Here is a 23,614-nt window from a genome sequence, read left to right as displayed (position 1 = left end):
CTTTTTTTTTTTAATTGTACATCTCATTGTAAAAACTAACAACAGTAACTTGAAATCCCCTTGGCCACGCTTCAAAAAAGAAAAAAAAAACACTGAAAAACCGTTAAACTGTCATCCAAGGGGCCTGCGTTTGTATGACGTCATTTTGTAGTTCTTTTGCACCGCAGATGCCGGGGGAGTAGCCATTTGCTGTTTTTAGCCTGAAAGTTGTGTAACAGAGAACAACACAAAAGCAAAAGGACAGCGTTCCGGGACTCGACGCTCATTCAGAGCACATTCACTCTTCATATTTGTGGTTTAATTGTGCTAAAAATGTTTTCCCTGTCGTCCTTTCAGCCACAACAGGTAAGCAGAACTGCTGCTTTTTGATCCCATGTGTCTCAGCTTGTGTTCCCTGTAATGTAGCGAAAGTGTAATTTGTGTTGCCTGAAGATAACTATTTTTATAATAATTATTTTTTATGTGCAGTTATTCTTACCTCAATGACAGCAATGTTTGTTTACCTAATGTTAGCATTAGCGTGCTATAGTGTGACATTGGCATACATAGTCGGACGTGCTGACGTCATCACGGTTCACAATAAAGTGATACATATTATCGTGAATATTGGCTAGTAAGTTTAAAAGATGAAGGCCATGGAAGCGTATGGTTACATAACAGCCGCCGTGGGGCCAAGTCACCTTGTGATTTTTATGTTGACAGTTGTCATGTTCCTCCCTGTCAGATGATTGTGCCCCTCAGCCAGCTCATCAGTGGGCTCCACTCCTTAAAGAACTCGGCCACAGCTTCGGTGCAGACGCTACACAAAGACTTCAGTCCTGAACCCACCTGGCTTCCAAAAGAGGTAACATAAACGTAACATTGTAACGCAACCATAGTACAGATGTATTCTTTTTTTCCCCCTCACCGCAGCCCAGTGTGAGTCTCCGGGATCTGGCTCTGTCGGACATTAGTGGGAGTCATCTGGATGATGTGATCAGCAGGTTGCTGCCCGATTTCGGACCAGAGGAACCTCCCGCCGTCCCTTCTGTATGGAGGACAAGCCATGTTTCTGCAGACACTTTTTTTCACAACAAACACGGTAAGTCATTAGTGATGCGAAAAAGCGAAATGCCGCTCATATGACACTATTTCTATTTTGCGTCATCACAGGGTTCTCACACAGAAGATTTGCCTCGTCGATATTCCATAACCGGAGACCTCTTAAAGAACTTTGTTCCGAGCTTCAGTTTTTACCCTGTAAGAAAATGTATTCAAATCACAATATTTGCATATCCACTGAATTTTATCTCTCTGTGGTGTCAGTGTTGGTCCAGACTCGAGGTTTCAAGACACATCGATTAAAGACCAAACATAGAGAATACGGTTACGATGTGGAACCGGAACCCGAGCGCCCCTTCATGAAGGTCAGCATTTCTTAAAAGAAATAAACATTCAAAAAGGTGATTTTTACATGATGTATGTTTTGTAGGCTTTTCTGACGAGAGAAAGGACACCGGAACTGCAGTCTGTGGACCAACTGATAAAACATAAGAAACTTCCGGAGAGCCAACATGAGGCGTTCAAGTCGGGCTTCTCAGAGGGCTTCATGCAATCTCAGGGCATTGTTCAGAGAACACAAGGCAAGTTTGCTTATCCAGCAAATTTCCTAGTCCTGTTTATTATTTAAAATATCATTTTTAACTATTTTCAGAGGGCTTGAGGAAAATCAGGCTGATTGTGTTGGTGTGTTTACTGGTGGCCTTTATTGGTGTCGCAAGAGCCCCCTTTCTTTCCGGTAGAGGCTCCTTTTCCGATGCCGGTTTGTTTCCTTTCAGTAATAAACATGAAATAGTTAAAATCCTAATGACAAAACGTGAAGCTAATTTTCTGTGTCTTTACAGTAAGATTCCGCACCAGCATTTTGGGTTCAGCTATCGACCCCACCCAAATAAATGTGACTTTCGAGCATGTCAAAGGAGTAGAGGAGGCAAAGAATGAGCTGCAGGATGTTGTGGAGTTCCTCAAGAACCCTCAAAAGTTCACAGTGTTGGGTGGGAAGCTTCCCAAAGGTATGAGGGGGTGCACTTCATTTCTTGTTCTGATGTTTCTTTGATTGTTTAAAAAAAAAATGGTGACCTGACTGATGCGTCCCTCAGGGATCCTCCTGGTGGGGCCGCCCGGCACAGGGAAGACGCTGCTGGCCCGAGCCGTCGCCGGTGAAGCGGATGTGCCTTTCTACTACGCATCGGGGTCTGAGTTTGATGAGATGTTTGTGGGTATTGGCGCCAGCCGCATTAGGAACCTCTTCAGTAAGTTTGGACTGGGACTGGGACGAGAACGTACATCAGCTGATATGCTAATTTATTGGTTATTATTTTTTTTGCAGAGGAAGCCAAAAATAACGCACCTTGTGTCATCTTCATTGATGAACTGGACAGCGTTGGCGGGAAGAGAATCGAATCTCCAATACATCCTTACTCCAGACAAACCATCAACCAGCTGCTGGCTGAAATGGACGGGTCGGTCCTTCTAATTCACACGTTAATGATTATTTTTAATAGCTCTGACATAGCGTTCACATGTGAATGTTTTCAACAGGTTCAAGCCAAACGAAGGTGTCATCGTCATCGGAGCTACTAACTTTGCTGAGGCTCTGGATAAGTATGTTTCTCTTTTTTTTCCCCTTATGTTCACCTTTGTGATTGTTATTGAGCGATACTACTTCCTGTCAGTGCTCTGGTCCGACCGGGACGGTTCGACATGCAGGTGACCGTCCCTCGGCCGGATGTGAAGGGACGGACGGAGATCCTCAACTGGTACCTCTCCAAGATTAAAGTGGACTCTGGTAGGTGGAGTTGAATACAGGATGCATTTAGAAGGCCAGATTCATAATTATTATTCTTTTGGATGCTTGAAGGTCCATGATGGAGATGGAGAGCCTCCAGGCCTCCATCATTGACTCATTAATTTTCTACCACTTATCCTCACGGGGGTCGCGAGGGGTGCTGGAGCCTATCCCAGCTGTCTTCCGGCGAGAGGCGGGGTACACCCTGGACTGGTCGCCAGCCAATCACAGGGCACATATAGACAAACAACCATTCACACTCATATTCATACCTATGGACAATTTGGAGTCGCTAATTAACCTAGCATGTTTTTGGAATGTGGGAGGAAGTTGGAAAACCTGGAGAAAACCCACGCATGCACTGGGAGAACATGCAAACTCCACACAAAAATGGCACAGAGGATGGCATTGAACTCGGGTCTCGTCGCTGTGTGGCCTGTGTGCAAACCATGTGTACACCGTGCAGCCGGAAAACTAACATTCTTTCATTTTTTGCCGCTCGTCCTAACAAGGGTTGCGGGGGGTTGCTGGAGCCTATCCCAGCTGTCTTCCGGCGAGAGGCGGGGTACACCCTGGACTGGTCGCCAGCCAATCACAGGGCACATATAGACAAACAACCATTCACACTCATATTCATACCTATGGACAATTTGGAGTCGCTAATTAACCTAGCATGTTTTTGGAATGTGGGAGGAAACCAGAGTACCTGGAGAAAACCCACGCATGAATGGAGAGAACATGCAAACTCCACACAGAAATGGCACAGAGGGTGGCATTGAACTCGGGTTTCCTCGCTGTGTGGCCTGTGCGCATGTGTACACCGTGAAAAAACTAACATTCATAAATTTTTTGCTGCTCGTCCTCACAAGGATTGCGGGGGGTTGCTAGAGCCTATCCCAGCTGTCTTCGGACGAGAGGCGGGGTACACCCTGGACTGGTTGCCAGCCAATCACAGGGCACATATAGACAAACAACCATTCACACTCACATTCATACCTATGGACAATTTGGAGTCGCTAATTAACCTAGCATGTTTTTGGAATGTGGGAGGAAACCAGAGTACCCAGAGAAAACCCATGCAAACTCCACACAGAGATGGCTGAGGGTGGAATTGAACCCGGGTCTCCTAGCTGTGAGACCTGTGCGATAACCGCTCATTCACCGTGCAGCCCGGCCTCCATCATAAATTGACAAATTTTACATTTTCTTCACGTTTTGATGTCCCATAACTTTTGTTCATGTAATATATGTTGTTGCTGCAGGTGTCTTTCTTCTAAAAAGTAGCTCTTTTGTTCTCGTGCAGGGGTCAACGCTGGGATCATCGCCCGGGGCACTGTAGGCTTCTCAGGGGCGGAGCTGGAGAACCTAGTCAACCAGGCTGCCTTGAAGGCGGCGGTTGACGGGAAAGAGAGGGTCACCATGAAAGATTTGGAATTCGCTAAAGACAAGATCCTCATGGGTGAGCGCATGCATGTTCTGTGGGAATCCATCAAAAGGAACCCAAAAAGCGCCTCAAGTCATAGCCCTTGTCTATTGTAGGCCCGGAAAGGCGGAGCGTGGAGATCGACAAGAAGAACAAGACCATCACGGCTTACCACGAGTCGGGCCACGCTATTGTGGCCTACTACACCAAAGACGCTATGCCCATCAACAAAGCCACCATTATGCCTCGAGGGCCAACGCTGGGCCACGTGAGTCCAGAAGAAGAAAAGCTCACCTCAAATTCAATATGCCTACTTGTAGTTCTCTTGTCTTGCAGGTCTCCCTCCTCCCGGAGAACGACCGCTGGAGCGAGACCAGGGCACAACTGCTGGCTCAGATGGACGTCAGCATGGGGGGTCGTGTAGCGGAGGAGCTTATCTTTGGAAATGACTACATCACCACAGGTGGGGGTTAACTCTGAAAAGGTACTTTCATTTTATTTTTATTTTTTTAATAATCAGTTAATTTCAGGTGCGTCCAGCGACTTTGACGGCGCAACCAAAATAGCAAATATGATGGTCACCAGATTTGGCATGAGTGGCAAGGTAAAAACAAAGACACTTACCTTATTTAGAAAAGATGATGTAACAATGTCTGCGTTGTGCTACAGCTGGGCGTCATGACCTACGGCGATGTGTCCAAACAGAGCCCCGAGACACAAGCCGCCATCGAACAGGAAGTCAGATTGTTGCTGAAGGTGAGTGGTTTTGCTAGGAGGAAAATTATCTAGAAAAAAAATTGACATTGTTATTGACGTCTCTTGGGTAGGACTCGTACGAACGGGCTAAAAACATCCTGAAGACTTATAAAAAGGAGCATGAGAAGCTGGCCGATGCCCTACTCAGATACGAGACTCTGGATGCCAAGGAGATCCAGATGGTTCTGGAGGGAAAACCGCTGGACCATTAGCCCCTGAACACCACCTGACTTGTGTACATATGATAAATCTGGGATTCATTTACTGAGTTTTTTTAAAGAATGTTTAATTTGGCGGCACGGCGGTGGAGTCGTTACCGCGCAGACCTCACAGCTAGGAGGACCAAGGTTCGATTCCACCCTCGGCCATCTCTATGTGGAGTTTGCATGTTCTCCCCGTGCATGCGTGGGTTTCCTCCCACATTCCAAAAACATGCTAGGTTAATTAGTGACTCCAAATTGTCCATAGGTATGAATGTGAGTGTGAATGGTTGTTTGTCTATATGTGCCCTGTGATTGGCTGGCCACCAGTCTAGGGTGCACCCCGCCTCTGGCCCGAAGACAGCTGGGATAGGCTCCAGCACCCCCTGCGACCCTCGTGAGGATAAGCGGTAGAAAATGAATGAATGAATGTTTAATTTGAGTATAAATCTTTGAGCTGCATCATGAATATAAACACCAATGGTGCTTCTATTTATTTATAATGGAACCTTCAAGTACCTCAGTAGAACTCATTTATCGATGTTGCAGCTATTTATAGACGAGTGTTATTGCTTTTCTTTTCAATTAGTCATCTTATAATGTGCTCACCTGCTAAATGATATCAGATGAAACATGTATATAAGTGTCTTTGTCCTGATGCTCAGAAATAAAGGTCACTCTTATTCAAAATTATAGGCTTCCCTATAATTACTGTTCAGGCTAGAATTACTTCTAAGTGAGCAACAAGACAAAACAAAGGACATTGTTACATCCTCGGTTGTCCCCTCCTCTTAAGTGTTTATAAAAGCATGAACAGGATCATGAGATCTTCAAGAGTAACAATGGAGGATGCAGATCATGATGTTGCTGTCATTGGGATAGGATGCCATTTCCCTGGAGGTACACTCGATTTATTACTTTGAATGCTACATTTATCTGCATCATTTTTTTTTTATTTAAGGAGAAGGCTTGGACAATTTCTGGAAGGTTCTATTGGAGGGGAAAAACTGTGTTGTTGATATTCCAGCGGAAAGGTTTGATAGGACTTCCTGGTATGATCCTGATGACAGGAAACCTGGAAAGACTCAAACCACCAAAGCTGCTTTTATAGACTGGTGAGTCAATCTTGTTCAGATTGTTAAATCATGGATGGTAAATACATATAGACATTGTTCTTTTTTTTTTATTAAAAAGTCATTGAAATTTATTTTGAAATTTTGTAAATTAACTAAAATTTCTTATGTTTTTATGAGCTTTTTATCAAATAATATATAAAAAATAATTTTGTTAAAATTAGGTTTTGAATTGTCAATTTAAAAAAAATACTTAACTTTTTTTAGCTATGAAACATCCAAACTTTTTACAACTTTTTTGGGGGTCCTGTTACGTATTTTATATAAAAACAAGTTTTGTAAAGTTTTTTTTGCTTTTTTCTATTTTTGTTTTCTATTTTACTATTTTCTTTTTAATTTTTTTTTGGATCGTGTTAAGCATTTTACATTTGTATACATTTTTTTTCTTCCAAGTTTTGGTAACATTTTCTTTAAAAATCTTGAATCTAAAAAAAATCTAAAATCTTGTTAAAATAATTTTTATATTTAATTGTTGTTTTACATAATTACATTTTTTATAATGAAAAAAAACAAAATAGACTATTTGGGGTCATGTTATTTATTTTATATAACATTTTTATATGACTTAAAAAATATGGATGTCATAATTTTGTTTAACTTTAAATTAATTAATTTTGTTTAAATTAAATTTACTTTGTTGACCAATCAGTGAGCTACAGTGTATTAAACTCCACCCACTAGAAACCCTTGCTGTGGTACTCCTAACCATCTGATATTTCAGCTTTAATGAGTTCGACCACAAGTTTTTTGGCATCGCCGAGGCCGAGGCGGATGTCATGGACCCCCAGCAGAAGCTCCTCCTTCAGTGCTCCTACAGGGCGCTAGAAGATGCCGGAATCCCCATGGAGCGAGCTAGTGGAAGCAGAACTGGAGTTTATATCGGTCAGATTGATGTTGCTCCATAATACTGTATAATCCATACCCACATGGGAATTTCATAACATGAATTTTGTTGCAGGCCTTATGAACAGAGACTATGAAATGCTCCGAAGTAACAGCGCTGACACTATAAGTCACTACAACGCCACAGGGACGGCCATGAGCGTCGCCGCCAACAGAATTTCCTATGTTTTCAATCTGACCGGTCCCTCTTTCGCCATCGACAGTGCTTGTTCCTCATCCTTGGTGGCGCTACACGTAGCTTGCCAGGCTTTAAAGCAAGGTACAAAATCAACGTATTAAGCTATTTTGTCATGGCGGTTCCTAATTTCCCTTCTAACTAGGAGACTGCGACATGGCTCTATGCGGAGGGGTCAACTGCATCATAGAGCCCAGAGTCTTTGTTGCTCTCAGCAAGGCCAAGATGATCTCACCAGAAGGTTCTAGCAAGCCTTTCTCCAGCAGAGCGGACGGCTACGGCAGAGGAGAAGGCTGTGGTGTACTTCTACTTAAACCACTCAAAAATGTGAGTCCTTACAGTATCTATTTTCTTAAGGGGACAATACTATGCAAGTAGGACTGTGACACTCTAAAGCAGGGGTCTCAAACACGCGACCGCAGGACACTAGTTTGAGGCCCCCGCCTTGATATGAAAGTTTAATGTTAGTGCGGCCCGCGCAAGTTTGATATGGATGCTGTATGGTATCATGTACCCAGAAAAAATTATTACGTTTGATTAATGTTCATGTTAAAGGTTAAATAACTGTTAATAGTTATCCTCCCTATCCGTGTGGAAGTGGTAAGTTTTTGGCTTTTTTAAGTTTAAAGGAACTAACTTGGAGGCTACCGTTTAGGTCGCTAGCTCTCTAGTTTGCGAGTTAGCATGTGTCTCAAGACCCTGCAGTTGCGCAATATGTTGTAAATAAAACGAGTATAAATGTGACTGTAGTCGTGTTTTGTCATGTCTACAGGGCTCTAATAATGCTTTGTTCATTTTAATCTGAAAAAAATAATTTGTCTACCCACCAACTATATGTGGTTTCTTAGGTTTTTATTATTTGCCGTTTTATTATTATTATTATTATTATATTTATTTATTACTGATTGATTGATTTTCTTTATTCTTGATCTTATTTTGTGTAGAAAAATAAAAAGTAAGATATTTGAGAACAGTGGAATGTTTTATCAGAGCTTTTCTTGTAGAAAATTGGAACCAAAGCAAAGTTTAATTATTTTTTTTTTTTTTGAAAACCTGATGCGGCCCAGTCTCACCCAGACCCTAGCTCCAGTGGCCCCCCAAGTAAATTGAGTTTGAGACCCCTGCTCTAAAGCGTTCCTCATGGTTTCTCCTCTACTGTCCCCTTCCAAGGCGCTACAAGATGGCAACCACATTTGGGGCATCGTTGCCAAAACAGCCATCAATCAAGACGGACAGTCCGTGTCACCAATCACGAAGCCCTCCTTGCATCAACAAGAAGAGCTACTGCAGACAATTTACTCCCACTGCGACCTTGCCACTGTCCAGTACATCGAGGCTCACGGAACTGGAACCCCGGTTGGTGATCCGACAGAGGTAGCTAGCATCTCAAACATCATCGCTCAAGCCAAACATCAAGGTCCAGAGACTCTGTGGATCGGCTCAGTTAAAGGGAACATCGGACACACTGAATCTGCAGCAGGGGTGGCCGGTGTCATCAAGGTGCTCCTAATGATGAAGCATGAAACCATTGTTCCCTCGGTTTTCTACTCCCAAGAGAATTCTATCATAGACATGAAAAGAATGAGTGTTCCCACAAAAGCTGAGAGATGGAAGACCAACGGGAAGCGGGTAGCCGGGATAAACAGTTTTGGCTTTGGAGGCACAAATGCTCATGTCGTTGTAAGAGAGCATCAAGAGGCCAGTGGACCTGCACCGATCCCAAAAGACGGTCCAAAAATGTTTATAACATCTGCAGCTTCTGAGAAATCCTTGATTCAAACCCTTGTTGACACACAACATATGCTTCTCAGCGGCCAAGTCGCTGACGTGCAGGCTTTATGCTACACATCAGCTTGTGGGAGGAGCCACAGGAAGCACAAATACCGGAAAGCGATGCTAACATCTTCTCTTTTGGATTTGCAGCATCAGCTAGCAGTAAAAGAAGAAGTAGCGTGGACAAAGTCAGACAGGGAGGTGGTGTTTGTGTTTAGCGGAAACGGTGTTGCATTCAAGGGTATGTGCAAAGAGCTTTTTAGGAATGTTCCTGTCTTCCAAGACAAGGTGAAAGAAGTGGAGGCCCTTTTTCAGAAACATAAACGCATCACAATAAGCCCATGGCTTGACGGTGATGACTTAAGCCAGCCAGATGTTGTCCAACCACGACTTTTCGCCTTTCAGGTAGCCATAGCATCCTTGTTGAAGCACTGGGGCATCCAACCTGACATGGTGCTCGGACACTCCTTGGGAGAGGTCGCTGCTGCTCACTGCTCAGGACTCCTGTCTCTGGAGGACGCGGTCAAAGTGGTTTACCAGCGCAGCAGTCTTCAAAGTATTGTCGCTGTTGGGAAGATGCTAGTCGTTAGCAATGTTGCAGTAGAAAAGGTGTTAAGAATCCTTCCAGATTTCTCTGGAAGCATTTGCGTGGCCGCCTTCAACAGTCCGGTGTCTTGCACTTTGTCAGGAGATGCAGACGCTGTAGATGTCCTCCATGAGAAGCTGAAGATGATGTATATGCATGAGAATATCTTTCTCTGTATCTTAGATGTTCCGGCAGCTTATCACAGTCATTTAATGGATCCAATCGTTGAAGATGTTCAGAGAACTTTAGATGGTTTGGTTGCCAACGAGTTGGAGTGTAAACTGTTTTCCACGCTGACAGGGAAAGAGTGTGAGCATGGTGACTTTGGAACAGGCTCCTACTGGGCAAAGAACATCAGGAAACCAGTTCTGTTTCAGCAAACTCTGCATGCAGTCGCCAAAAATAAGCTTCCAGAGAAGAACATGGTCTTTGTGGAGATTGGACCACGCCGAGCTCTCCAAAGAAACATACTGGAGACACTCGGGAAGGAAACGATAGTTCTTTCCTCTGTGGAACCACAAAGAGAATATGAAATGATGTTGTCCACAGCGGGAAGACTATTTGAGTTGGGCATCAACGTGCATTGGCAGGAGATCTACAGAGGTTATGAAACGCTACCCACAGCATTCCCGATTTATCATTTTGATAACACAAAGAAAGAAATGCATTTTGAGGATGTCAGGAAAGGAGAATCATCTTCTCTTTCAGCACATTTGCTCATATTCCCGATGGAGCAGAACAACGAATACAAGTGCAACCTCTCAGTGGAGACTGTGGCATATCTCTGGGAGCACAAGCACAACGGTGTCTCCATCGTGCCCGGTGCTTTCTACGTGGAGCTGGTGTTCATCTCCTTGATGGCGCATTTAAAACCAAAGAAGCCCGTCTCCTCCGTCCAGATCAGTGTGATATTTCACAAGCTGCTTCGTGCTGACAACCACCAGCTGAAAGTGACATTCGTTGAAAATGAATTTACAATATGTTCCTCTGCTGCCACTCATGCCTCAGGTACCTTTAGGTGCACAGAGGGTCCGGCTTTCATAGAGGAACCCAGAATTAATCCAGAGAGGATCTCAAAAAGATGCACTTTGGTTGTAAAAACAAATGAGATCTACTCCATTCTTTCCAAAGCGGGATTTGACTATGGCTCTGTGTTCAAACACCTTCACGATGTGTATTTTGGGGATGAATTCAACGAGGTACTGACAAGACTTCAAGTACCCAAAGAACTTTTCAAGGAGCTTCACAACTGCGTCCTCCACCCTGTGCTCTTGGACTACTTCATGCAAATGACTGCAGTGGTAGCCATGAGGAGTTTGACAACCAAGCAGGGATTCCCTTCCATGATTGGCAGTCTTGTCATTTCAGGACCACCGCAAAAGGATATGTTTATTTACATGCGGATGACGCAAGAAACTCCAAGTTTCCTTGAAGTGTGCGGTTGTTTTGCCAGCACAGGTGGAGAAGTACTTGTAGAACTTAAAGATGTAAGGATCACGTTCATGGGTGGTTGCTCATCTGCTCCTCAGTCACTGTTATTCCACAATGAAATCACTCCCATCCCGGTTGAGAGTAGTTGTGATGGGAAGATAAGAGCGTTGGTTCTTGCGGACAAGCTGGGCATCGCTGAAGCGCTTTGTCCTTATTTGCATCCCGAGTCCCTCACAGTGGAGGACACAAGCCAACTCAGACATGTAGTTCGAAATTCACTTCACAGCAATTTTCGAGACGTTCTCTTCATTTGGGCCGCAGATGATCTCAGTAACTTATCACCTGATAGGACAATGGAGCGCTTGGTGACTAGCTGTGAGTTATTCCGACAGGTTCTTCTAACCTTGAAAGAGGGCAATCATTCGTACACTGTCCGTGTTATTACCTACAGGTCCTCAGAGAAGATGGTTGATTGTTTAAGTTCTGGTTTTGTGCTGTCTGGTATGACAAGAGCTTGTGCAACGGAGATATCTGGTATGTCTTTACAGCTGATTGATTTGTCATCGCTAACCAGAGAAGACACTTTATGTCTCGTTGGCGTCATTAATGGCTGCAAACAACCAGAAGTCATTATTGGTCAAGGAAAGGCGTCCACAGTAAAGATAACTTGTACTCCCACGGTGGACAGAGTGTCTTTACAAGGTGACAGACGCTCAGTGAAAGATTTTGTCCTGCAGAGTAGTCATCCGTACAAAGTGGAAGGCGTGACAGCCGCCCCATGTGACTTCAATGAGGGTTCAGTCCCACAGGGATCTGTTGAGATTGAGCTAACAAACGTTTGCGTTTATTCGTCTGATTACTTCCCCGTTACCGTTTCACATTTGCAATTCGGGAAGACTCTGTACTGGAACAATCGTGCTGCACATCAACATGCACTTCTGGCTCTGGATTTTAGCGGCATCGTGACCACTGTTGGGAAAGATGTTTGTGGCATAAAAGCGGGGGACCATGTTGCATCATGTTATCCAACTGTGGCCGCAGCGAAGGTTGTTGTTCCTGATTCTCTGTGTTACGACATCAAGACATTCCCGTTTCTGGAGGAATCTCCAATTGTGTCTTACTTCATCCTGGCATGGGAGATCCTGAAGAGAGCCCTTCCGACTGTGAAAGCACAAGAACAGAACAAACTGGCAATCATCACGCCAAACTTAGCTTCAGTGTTTATGAAAATTTTAGCGTTGACCGCAAACCGGTCAGGTTGGAATGTATCCTGTTTACCGCGTTTGATGACGGACGCTACTGAACCATGCCGAGCTTTTGTTTTCCTGCCTCCCGTCGACAACTCCTGGACGGAACTACAAGATAACGACGACCATGAGAGACATGTTGTACTCGTGAATAACACACACATGTCGTCCTCATGCTGGGGTGCGTTCAAGAGCATCCGTATGCATATTCTAGATGTGACCTGTGTCCTTCAAAGATCTTACCTCAAGGTGCACGGTGGCGCCATCTTCAAGTGGCTCACATGTCTTGGCTTTGAGAGAGCATCCCTACCTATTAAAAGTGAGACATTTCAAACATCACACAAAGCAGAAGCGCAGACTGATGACTCTTACTTTGCCACAAAGGCAGTACGTCAAGTTATTTTGCAACATAGCTACCCAGTGTCTGATATCCGTCTGTTGGCCAGGCCGAGGCAACTCTTCAAAAAAGATAACGTTTACATCATCACTGGAGGGCTCACCGGATTGGGGCTTCAGACAGTGAAGTTCATTGCCAGCAACGGTGGTGGTTGTATCGTAACCCTCTCCAGACGCACGCCAACACATGAAATACAATCTGAACTGGATCTCATCCAAGGAAGGTATGATGTTGTCATCATGAGCATCCGGTGTGACGTTTCTGTGCTGCAGCAGGTGGTGGACGCCATATCGGAGATTGAACAAAGATTCAGTTCTTGTCCCATTAAAGGGGTGTTTCATAGTGCTGCGGTACTCCACGATGCATTCATCGACACCCTAAATGAAGCGCTCCTGCTGAAGGTGCTGCAGCCGAAAGTGAGTGGAGCCTTAAATCTTCACCATGCAACGCTTTCAAAGAAACTTGACTTTTTTGTGTGCTATTCGTCCATCTCTTCCATCATCGGAAATGAAGCCCAGTCTAACTACGCAGCTGCGAATTCATTCCTGGACGCCTTCTGTCATTACCGCAGAAACCTCGGCCTTGCTGGACAGTCCATCAACTGGGGGCCATTGAACCTCGGCCTCCTGTTCAACAAACATCATATCCAAAATCTCCTGCAAGCGAAGGGATTGACAGTTATGGATGTGTGTGACTTTCACAGAGCCCTCACAGAGGTTCTACTCGTGAACAAACCTCAGCAGCTCGTATGCAAATTCACATTTAAAAACATTCTTTCACAAAACAACTTACTAAAAGAACAACTGTATACCTTAGCAGAGATTAAGGACAACATGGTGAGCGGTAGGGTGGGACTTCCACAGGGGTCCTGCCCACCAAGAAGCGTGAGACGTATCATCAGTGATGTAAGCAACTATGAGGAAGAGGAACTGGATGATGACATCACTCTGGGAGCACTGGGCGTCGACTCCATGTTGGCCATGACCCTGCAGAGTCAGATATATAAAGAGACAAACGTTCATGTACCTTTGGTGAGGATACTGGAGCCGAATACTACAGTGGCTACTTTGGAAACACTGGTGATGAATATTAATATCATGTGATACATCAGAACATGGCAGCACCTTCACATTCTTGTCTCATACCTGTTTGGCAAGTGCAATGAAAGACAAGGACAGTGTTACCATGACTACAATCAGACATTTATTTCTGCCGCATTGTAATAAAAAGTGCTTAAATGTTGACACTCTTAAGAGTATATAACATTTATTGAGTGTTACAATGGGAAAATGTTTCGCAAACACAACCATAATACATAACTGCGCAATGTGAGTGCTTTTTATTAGCAGGTTTTACAGTCCATAGTCGATGTCTATTGTTTAATCATCCCCATAAAGCCAATAAATATCATCAATACTGATAAGAATGATCACCTGCAGGACACGTGAATGATGAACAGGTTAAAAAAAAGTCTGCTGTTATCTCCACAGAACCTTCAGACCTTGACATAATCACAACAAAGTTAGTCAGGACACACTGTATACTGAAATATTTCACATATCAACAGTGATCAGGTTTAAAATCTGGTGGAAAGCGCGCTTGCATCAGTTGAGAGTTCATTATTAGTTCCGTCTTCGGTTGTTTCGCTCAAGATGGCTACCACTGTCGACAGTGTGGCGTTGGGGTCCAACAGTTTCACCAGAGGCACGTTGACGCCTCGGTCCTGATAGATGAGGTTTTGCAGCGTCATGGCCTGCATGGAATCGATACCGAGTGTTGAGAGCAGAGTGTCGTCTTTCACTTCGCCCACCTCCAAGCCAATGGTTTTCACAAGCAACGAAACAATGTAATCCCTAGCTGGGACTTCCTCTGTGTTTTTATTTTCAGAGTCCAACTGTCTGGACTTTTGGAAGGCTTGCTCGACCAGCGCAGACAGCCTCATGGTCAGAGATACATTCTGAGAGAGGACGTTGAAACGAATGTTTCTGAAGTGGAAGCGGCACACGGCCTGTTGGGGTCGGTTGATGAGCAAACATTGCTCCAGGCTTTTGTGGATCTCGGCCACCTTCAGCACCATCATGCCCTTAGCCTCCAGGAACCGATGAAACACCTCTTTGTTCAGGAGGAGTCCAAGGTTCAGAGCTCCCCAGTTGATGGACTGTCCAGGCAGGCCTAGTTTGCGCCTGTGCTGACAGAACAAGTCCAGGAAAGTGTTTGCTGCTGCGTAGTTTGTTTGTGATGCATTTCCCAGAAAGCCTGATATGGAGGAGTAACAAACAAAGTAATCTAACTGGCAGCTCAGTGTTGCATGGTGCAAGTTAAGCACACCATTCACTTTGGGCTTGAGAACTTTTTCATAGAGGGATCTGTCAAGGGCTTCAATGAGCCCGTCATGCAAGACCACTGCGCTATGAAACACTCCTCTGATTGGACACCCTTCAAATTTGAGCTGGATGGCATCCACAACTTTGTGCACCTGCTCAGACACTGATATGTCGCACTCCATGCTAACAATGCTGTTCCCACACTGTTTTTCTACATTGCCGATCGCTTGCTGCATCTCTGCTGAGGGCTTGCTCCTGGAAAAGATGACGATGAACTCGCCTCCCTTTTGTGAGATAAACTTGACCGTTTCAAAGCCCAGCCCGGTCAGACCGCCTGCCACGATGTACACTGCTTTCTTTCGGAAAAGCTGCTTTTTCGTGGGCAGCAGCGGAATGTCTGATATTAATGTGGAATGTCCTTTTTCTAGAGCCACAACAGCCAGGTTCTTTGCACTGAAGTAGGAATCTGAATAAACGTTGCTGATTTTTTCAGATGTGACACTCTGAAAGGTGACATTTGCAAGGAAAAATTTCTTAGTCAGGTTCAAAGACTTGAGCCACTGATAAACACGGAGCCTTCGAGCACTCAGAGATCCTTTTTGCAGAATGACTGGCATGTCAACTGTCTGCACATGGACACTTTGCTGGAAACCCTGGAGTAGATCCTGGGCAACCAAAGGCTGTGTTTGGGACTCACGAACAAGGACAACATTCTGGACAGCATGAGAGTTAGATATTTTAGCCATCAAGGATTTGTCATATGGAGGCAGGATAATGATTGCATCCATTTGATTGGCATTGATAAAGGAATTCCATGTTCCAACATGCACGTTCCACCCTAACTTCTGAGATGCAAATGCCAAAACCTTGACCAGAGCTGAATCACGAACAGAAGACATAATGCCTAAGTTTTGCTTTGCTCTTGGCAAGACTCGATACAATATCTCCCATGCCAGCACAAAGTAGGACACACAAGGTGTTGACTGAAGGAAGGGAAGGCGTTTGGTGCTGTAGCAGACCTCTTGTGGGACCCTCACCCTATTGGCTGCCACCACAGGGTAACAGGAAGCCACAGAATCACCCACTTTTAATTTCCTGACCTCCTTTCCGACCCTTGTAACAACACCACTGAAGTCAAGCATGAGTAGCTTGTGGTTCTGGGAGGAGTGCTGGTTCCAGTACAGCGTCTGACCAAAGTTCAGATGTGAGGCACTGACAGGGAAGTAATCCGACGAGTGGACACACATATTAGTGGGCTGAATTTCAACACAAGTATCACTTATTGTCTCTTCATCATTGTCAAAATGGACAGCAGTTAGCCGGCTCATTGTAAAGGCATCTGCAGTCTGAAGGATGCAAGGTTCAGAAGTGCTGGAGGTAAAACTCCCTGCAGAGTTTTCAATTAATTCAGGAGTGGTACGCTCAATGGAAGGTTTGAGAATGACCCCGTCTTTCACCACAAGTTCTGGGTACTTGCTGCAAGGGTAGGCTCGTAGGACCTCAGACAGAGCTGTGATATCCTTAGCAGAGACAGAGCTTATGTCAATCAACTGGAAAGAAAGCTCTGGTATCTCAGCAGCAAAAGAGCGAGTCATGCCAACGATGGCAAAGCCTGGATTGACGTGATCGACTGTGAGATCAGATGAACAGTATGTTACTGCTCGGATGGAATTTGGAAAGCGAATTCGCTTGAGCTCTACGACAATTTGGCGGAAGGTTTCGCAGCAGTTGGCCAGATTCTGCAGGACGACATCGGGTGTGAGTGAGTCAAAGTTCTCTTTGCCCCACAAGAACAAGACCTCATCAAAGTTGTTCGCAATGTCTGTGATATTGAGGTTTACTAAGAGTGCCGGAAAGCCACTGCTCAAGATCTCTTTTGCATATGTAAAGGAAATGTAGCGAGATCTGGAGTCCAAGTGTTGCTGTAGACATTTTGAGATTCCTATGCGGTCCGAGAACACCAAGGCCTTAGGAGCTGGATCATTTGTAATCCCCTCGGGTATTATGCTGAAGTGGTTGTGGTAGAAGTACTCCTCAACCACATGAGAACGACTGCCAAGGTATTTGATTAACACGTGCTTCACCTCAACCAAGACGTTGCCATCTCTATCTGCAAAGCACCCACAGACCTCAAAGTGGTCCGTACCGACATCGGTTGCCCTCAAGTAGACAATCATCTCATCTTTCAAGGGTGCTGACACCGTCAAACTTCCAATCTTAGCAGGAAATCCTGGTCTCCCAGCAAAAATATGCTCAACTGTGACTGGCAAAAGTTGCATTAGGAAGTCCAGTAGGACGGGATGAACATGGTAGTCATGCAACTGAGGCAGCAGTTCCTCTGAAACTGTGACAACAGCATAGGCCTCTTTCAGATCTTCCCCATAGTGAACACTGGCCTTATTCTGGAAGACATCTCCATACTGAAAGCCTCCTTGGGACAGATAGCCATAAAATTCTTGATAGGTCACCGCAGATGTGCAGCGTTTGTAGATGCCATTCAGGTCAATGTGCTGTTCTTCTACTGGTCGCTCTTTTTTCACTACGACCATGCCTGAAGCGCATGTGGCTGAGGATGAGAACACAGTGAAGGTGGCTTCATTCTCTTTTTGCTCGAGCTGCACCTTCATCTCTGGGGGATTTGGAGTTAAGATGAAAGGGCTGTGAAAACTGACACTAAGCTGCAGTGCGTTGAGGGGGACCTTTGGTTTTGCACAGGCCATGAATGCAGCCAAGCCCAACTCAGCATAGAAGGCTCCAGGGATGATGGGTACACTGTTGTGTTTGTGTTCTTTCAGGTAGAAGACAGAATCAGACACCACATCACAACTGAATGTGTTCTTTTCACTTCCTGTGGCGCAGAGCACTGGGTGATTACTACTGGTGTTTTTCTGAGCACCTTTAATGATCACATCCCTGTCCGAGATATCAAACTGGTATTTTGGGAAGGGCAGCGGCACAGTCTCATACCCTACATAGAAGGTGTTCCAGTCTACCTGGACGCCGACCTCAAAGAGCCTGGGAACCACAGACAAGAGTGTCTGGTGGTCTTTGTCTGGCTGCAGCGAGGCAACAACAGGTATGTCGTTCCCCAGAGTTTCCATGATGTTCCTCTGGAGGGCTCTCCGTGGACCCACCTCCACAAAGACCAAACTCTTCTTGCCTCCACTAGCTGATCTGAGTGCCTGCTCAAAAGCAACTGGCTCCCGAATATTCCTAGCCCAATAATCACCTGAGCAGAAATCCCCTCGTTGTGCCTCCTCACCTGTCACTGTTGAGAGAAGCTGTGTGCTGAGCTCATTCTCTTCCAAGGAACCGATTGCCTCCCTGATTTTGGGCAGAATTGGATCCATCATGTGACTGTGATAAGCAGCAGGGACCTCTAGCACCCGAATGAATAGGTTCTGACTGTTAGATGAATGACTCAGCTCTTCCCGGAGGTTTTCTATTGCATCCGCATCCCCTGAGAGGGTACAAGACTGCGGGCTGTTGAACGCAGCCAGACAAATTTTTCCAGAGTAACACGGGAGAAGAGCTGTGACCTCTGACACGGCCATATTGCTGATCACCAGCATTTTCCCCCCAGTGACTTTGCCCTGGAGAACGCTGCGGAAGTAGATGACTTTCAGGGCATCGTCAAGGGACAGGAGGCCTGAGCAGTGAGCTGCCGCGACCTCGCCCACCGAGTGTCCCAGCATGGCGTCAGGTTTGACGCCCCAGTGCCTGAGCAGAGTGGCCACGCCCACCTGCAGAGCAAAGAGAAGGGGCTGGGCCACATGTGGAGCGTTGTAGTCGCTGTGCTCGTGATCGCCTTCAAGCGTGTCCAAGATGTTCAGTGTGCTCAGCCTTTGGTAAACCTGTGAAATATGCTTGATGGTATCTCTGAACACCGGCTCGTGTCGGAGTAGTTGCTTGCCCATGCCGTGATAAGCGACGCCGTTGCCGCAGAAGACGAATACTAACTTGGGATCTGAAAGGGCAGGGCTTGTATTTCTGCCAACAGCGGCATGTAGCTTCTCTTTAAGGTCAACTAGGGATGAAACCATGAAGGCTCTTCGGTATTTGTGCTTGAGGTGGCTCCTTCTGCAAGCTGCCGTGTACAACAGACAGTCCAGATCCACATTGGCCTCCAGATGTGCGATGGTGTCTTCTAGCGTGAGTGTGAGAGACTTGGATGAATTTGCCGACATGACAAAATATTTCACCTGCCTGCCATCACACTTTTTGACAGATTGCGACCGTATGTGTTGTTTGACAATAGCATGAGCGTTGGTGCCTCCAAAGCCAAAATTGTTCACTCCTGCGATCCGTGCTCCCTTTGCTTCCCACTTTTCAACCTCTGTAGGAACGCGCAGATTCAGTGCAAGGGAATCTACGCTGGCATTGTCCTCAGAGAAGAACACAGAAGGAACGATGGTCTCGTGCTTCATCATGAGGAGCACCTTGATGACGCCGGCCACACCCGCAACAGATTCAGTGTGTCCGATATTGCTCTTCACCGAGCCGATTCGGAGAGCTTGTAAACCAGGAGCTCGGGCTTTGGCAATGACATTTGAGATGCTAGCCGCCTCTGTCGGATCTCCAACTGGGGTTCCGGTCCCATGAGCCTCAATGTAGTGGATGTTGGCGATGTCGTGTTCGGAGTAGATTCTCCTCAGCAGCTCTTCTTGTTGCGTCATGGAGGGCTTGGTGATTGGCGACACCGAATGGCCATCTTGGTTGACTGCTGTCTTGCTGATGATGCCCCAAATGTGATCCTGGTCTTGTAGAGCCTGTAAAGGCGCAGCAAGGACACAATCAAACTAAATGTGGCTGCAGTTTAATCCAGCAACTCTATCACAACACGGATGGTAATCACATTTTCACACAGGGCCATGTAGGTTTGGATATTTTTCTCCTTAGTAATAGAAATGTCATTAAAAACATTTAGTGTTCAGTTTTGATGTCATTACTTAATATTTAAATTTGTTTGATGATCTGAAACATGCAAAAAAAAAAAAAAAATCAGGAAGGGAGCAAACACCCCCTCCCACTGTATGTAGACTTAATTGCTTCATTCGTCAATAAAGTAGGAACATAGTTGCTGTTACCTTTCTCAGCGGTTTAAGGAGAACGACGCCGCAGCCCTCACCTCTCCCATAACCATCTGCCTTGTTAGAGAAAGGCTTACTGGTACCGTCTGGTGAGATCATCTTGGCTTTACTGAGGGCCACAAACACTCTGGGCTCGATGATGCAGTTGACACCTCCACACATGGCCATGTCACAATCCCCTGATAGGTCGTACACAGACAAGGTTCTAAACGGTGTTCCTCCGGTTCTCTTCTCACAGAATGGATGCTGCATTGTAAGTTTGGACCTTGTTTAATGGCCTGGGCGGCCAGATGAAGAGCCACCAAAGAGGATGAGCAGGCGCAATCAATGGCCAGCGACGGCCCGGTGAAGTTGAAGATGTACGACACCCTGTTGGCAGCGATGCTCATGGCCAGTCCCGTCCCGGTCCAGTGGTTGATGACACTGGGGTGCACATGTGCCGCATTGGTCTCGTAATCTCTGTTCATGAGGCCTATGATGGAAACAACCAACCAATCACTGGCCACTGCAGGGCTGTGACAGACAGCAGTTGCAGTTTTTCCTACCAAAAAACACTCCGGTTCTGGTTCCACTGGCCTTTTCCATCGGAATACCAGCATTCTCCAAAGCTCTGTAGACGCACTGAAGCAGCTGCTTCTGTTGAGGGTCCATTTGTTCCACTTCACTGTCGCTGATGCCAAATAACTTGTGGTCGAATTGGTTGAAACTGTTAAAACAAAAATCAACTTTTATCCAAGAAGCATACAATTACCCCAAATGATTTGCTACTAGAATAATAAAGCATGATAAATGCATTCATTAAATGAGTACAAGGCCTCTCAAATTTTTAAAAATATTTTATAAAGGTCAAAAGTGTGTACCCGTCAAGGAGAGCGGCCTTGGCTGTGCGGGATTTACCCGCCTTGTTGTCATCAGGGTCATACCAGCTGGACAAGTCAAACCTCTCCTTGGGAATTGGCACGGAACAATTGCGTCCATTCACTAGAACCTTCCAGAAATTGTCTAGACCTTCACCTGCATGAAAGATTCACACCAAGGTCAGACGTTCCATGGTGGTAGAATTTTTGTATACTTATTAGTGATGTGAAAAGTAGTAATTCATATATTACATCACAAATAAATACATTATCAGTAATCCGTCGTTGCCATTAAAAATACCGAAAATAAATTATTGTATTGATACCTTTTGATAATTAAATTCTAAACATCCAAAAATACATATTTCTCTAAATTAGTTTTTTATATAAATATAACATTAAATATTTGAAAAAATATATTATGTACAGTATAAACATTAGATGTTAGATGTTCTATGTGGTGGTAGTAGGAAGTTGCAGTAAAAACGTTTATTTTTTAATCAGTATAAAATTATTACATATATAAAAAAATACATATATTATATCTAAACATGTCTTACCGCCTGGAAAGTTGCAGCCGATGCCCACCACGGCAATGCAGTCTTCATCCTCGTCCATCCTCACAGAACATCAGTCAAGCAGCAAATCAAAAACTCGCACTCCGTTTTTTTTTTTGTATCCAGAGAGCAATATGTATTATATATACACAAACACTGTGTGGTTATTCCCGTTGTGTCGCATGCCGCCGCATCCTTACACACATTAAGACTCGGTGAGAGTGCGCTTATCGTCTTATAAGCGGCCCGTCATCTTCATCAAACATTAATGATGGATTGTATAGACGTGGCCATGGCGATGAAGGAGCTTGGTGTGCGCTTTTATGGGGGGGGGGGGGGTTGCAAATGATTAGACGGAGCTTAATAAGTAAATCAATATGTTATCTAACAATGTGCTGGGGTGTCATTGAAGCTTATTGCTGATGACTATCTACTTGTTGTAACATCCCCATTGCAACGTATGTGTCAATCCTCCGCTTAAACCAACAGTTGATTTCCTGTCAATGCAGAATTAATTAGAATTGTATAAATCGTCTCCATCGTTGAGGCATATTTCTACACACAGTACTGACGAAACATTTGAGGAACATATGAAGCAACTCAATTGGTTTCATTCCAGTAAAATGCCATTTGAAAGAAGGTGATGTATGCATGATACTTTACTCACTTACCTTTCAGCGGTGTAGAGATGTCCTTCTTTGAGTTGCACTTGAGGCAATAGGGTACACAAAATGACACTAGTTAATGAGGAAAGACCCTACCTAACCCGAATCACTACTCATTAGTTCCTCAGTAACTCCTGTATTTTGTGTACCTTATTGTAAAGTGAGACCATAATAATAAATTCTTGCTATGAGACCAATGTGACGCCAGCATCCTTTTCTTTAACCTTGAACCTAATATGTCATTCAAGATGCATGCTACTATCTAATGGAGCCCCAGCATTTTCACTGTTAAGGATGGTCAATTAGCAGGACTAAGCACTTTCATTCTTTCACCTATCTCACATATGTCAAACTCAGGCCAATAATAGCATAAAGCATTGGGTAATTAAGATGGACAATCCGTGCTACAGAGATTTTACACCCAGGTGCGACCTCACCACCATCCAGTACATCAAGGCTCACTGGAACCCCTGTTGGCGATCTGACAGACGTGGCTAGCATCTCAAATGTCATCGCTCAAGCCAAACATCGTGGTCCAGAAACTCTGGTGCTCCTAATAATGAAGCCATTGTTACATCGATAGTGTTCTATCATATACATTATGTAAATGCAGGCATTTATTTGTTTTCTGTGTTGAAGGAAAATGACTCATGAAAATAAATTTTCCGTGGCTCTCCTAGCCAAAAATGTTCTCGACCCTTGTCTGAGATGTTCCAGCAGCTCATCACATCAAGTGTCCATTGGACCGTTTCAGCCACACCCATAAAGAGTATGTAATTAAGTCATACATTCATTTTTTTAAACTTTCAATGTTTAAATCTCCAGATCTGTCTGTTGGTATTAAGTTTTCTATTATTATTATTTTCAGTTTTAGGGTCTCTGTGTCCAAACACCTACCCCCCTTTTTTTAATTGGTAAATCACAAAATGTGCAATGGTTTCCAGAAAGTAGAATTACAACCAAAGTCCTTCATAGAGCATGACAACACCAAAGAGAGCCCATGCATAGGAAATATCAGCTTTTTAAGGACAATTCAGAAATAAATTAATAAATGCATTAAAAAAAATATGCTTTTATAATAGGAGTATATTACATCCCAAATGGGCTCCAAGGGTCTGAGTAGGTTGCACATGCCTGTGAAATCTCTTGAAAGCCGAGTGGCTTTCACATATTTTCTGACACTTATGTCCAATTTGGGCCTAAAGGGTTTTGGGGGGTTGATGGATCCTATCCTTACTGATGATAACTTTAGACCTCAACAGCTTGCATA

The 23,614-nt window shown here is 44.7% G+C and overlaps 3 protein-coding genes across 3 annotated transcripts; 2 read left to right on the top strand and 1 right to left on the bottom strand.

Annotated features, from left to right (window-relative positions):
• Nucleotides 1-150: 150 nt before the first annotated feature.
• On the top strand, nt 151-5,865 carry LOC131108883 (ATP-dependent zinc metalloprotease YME1L1-like). Its single transcript, XM_058060294.2, has 18 exons — nt 151-345; nt 725-844; nt 913-1,081; nt 1,153-1,239; nt 1,306-1,406; nt 1,472-1,622; nt 1,694-1,801; nt 1,884-2,051; nt 2,139-2,291; nt 2,369-2,501; nt 2,581-2,643; nt 2,715-2,827; nt 4,131-4,286; nt 4,367-4,518; nt 4,587-4,713; nt 4,781-4,854; nt 4,920-5,006; nt 5,078-5,865. The coding sequence occupies exons 1-18, from the start codon at nt 313-315 to the stop codon at nt 5,216-5,218; spliced, it is 2,136 nt and encodes a 711-aa protein (XP_057916277.2). The 5' UTR covers nt 151-312; the 3' UTR covers nt 5,219-5,865.
• A 150-nt stretch (nt 5,866-6,015) lies between these two features.
• On the top strand, nt 6,016-20,036 carry pks1 (polyketide synthase 1). Its single transcript, XM_078792289.1, has 6 exons — nt 6,016-6,106; nt 6,168-6,321; nt 7,061-7,221; nt 7,298-7,501; nt 7,563-7,744; nt 8,588-20,036. The coding sequence occupies exons 1-6, from the start codon at nt 6,016-6,018 to the stop codon at nt 13,952-13,954; spliced, it is 6,159 nt and encodes a 2,052-aa protein (XP_078648415.1). The 3' UTR covers nt 13,955-20,036.
• Nucleotides 14,157-21,740, bottom strand: LOC131108884 (uncharacterized). The gene is made up of 6 exons (XM_058060297.2): nt 21,683-21,740; nt 21,126-21,279; nt 20,811-20,971; nt 20,531-20,737; nt 20,263-20,444; nt 14,157-19,944 (listed from the first exon to the last, which is right to left on the bottom strand). Exons 1-6 carry the CDS (start codon nt 21,738-21,740, stop codon nt 14,428-14,430), a joined length of 6,279 nt encoding a protein of 2,092 aa, XP_057916280.2. The 3' UTR covers nt 14,157-14,427.
• Nucleotides 21,741-23,614: the final 1,874 nt, after the last annotated feature.

Source organism: Doryrhamphus excisus, linkage group LG7, assembly GCF_037039965.1.
Source record: "Doryrhamphus excisus strain RoL-2023G ecotype Guam linkage group LG7, RoL_Dexc_Guam_v1.1, whole genome shotgun sequence".
Lineage (NCBI taxonomy): Eukaryota > Metazoa > Chordata > Actinopteri > Syngnathiformes > Syngnathidae > Doryrhamphus > Doryrhamphus excisus.
The sequence above is the reverse complement of the archived record's forward strand: the minus strand, read 5'-3'. Positions and strand labels throughout refer to the sequence as shown.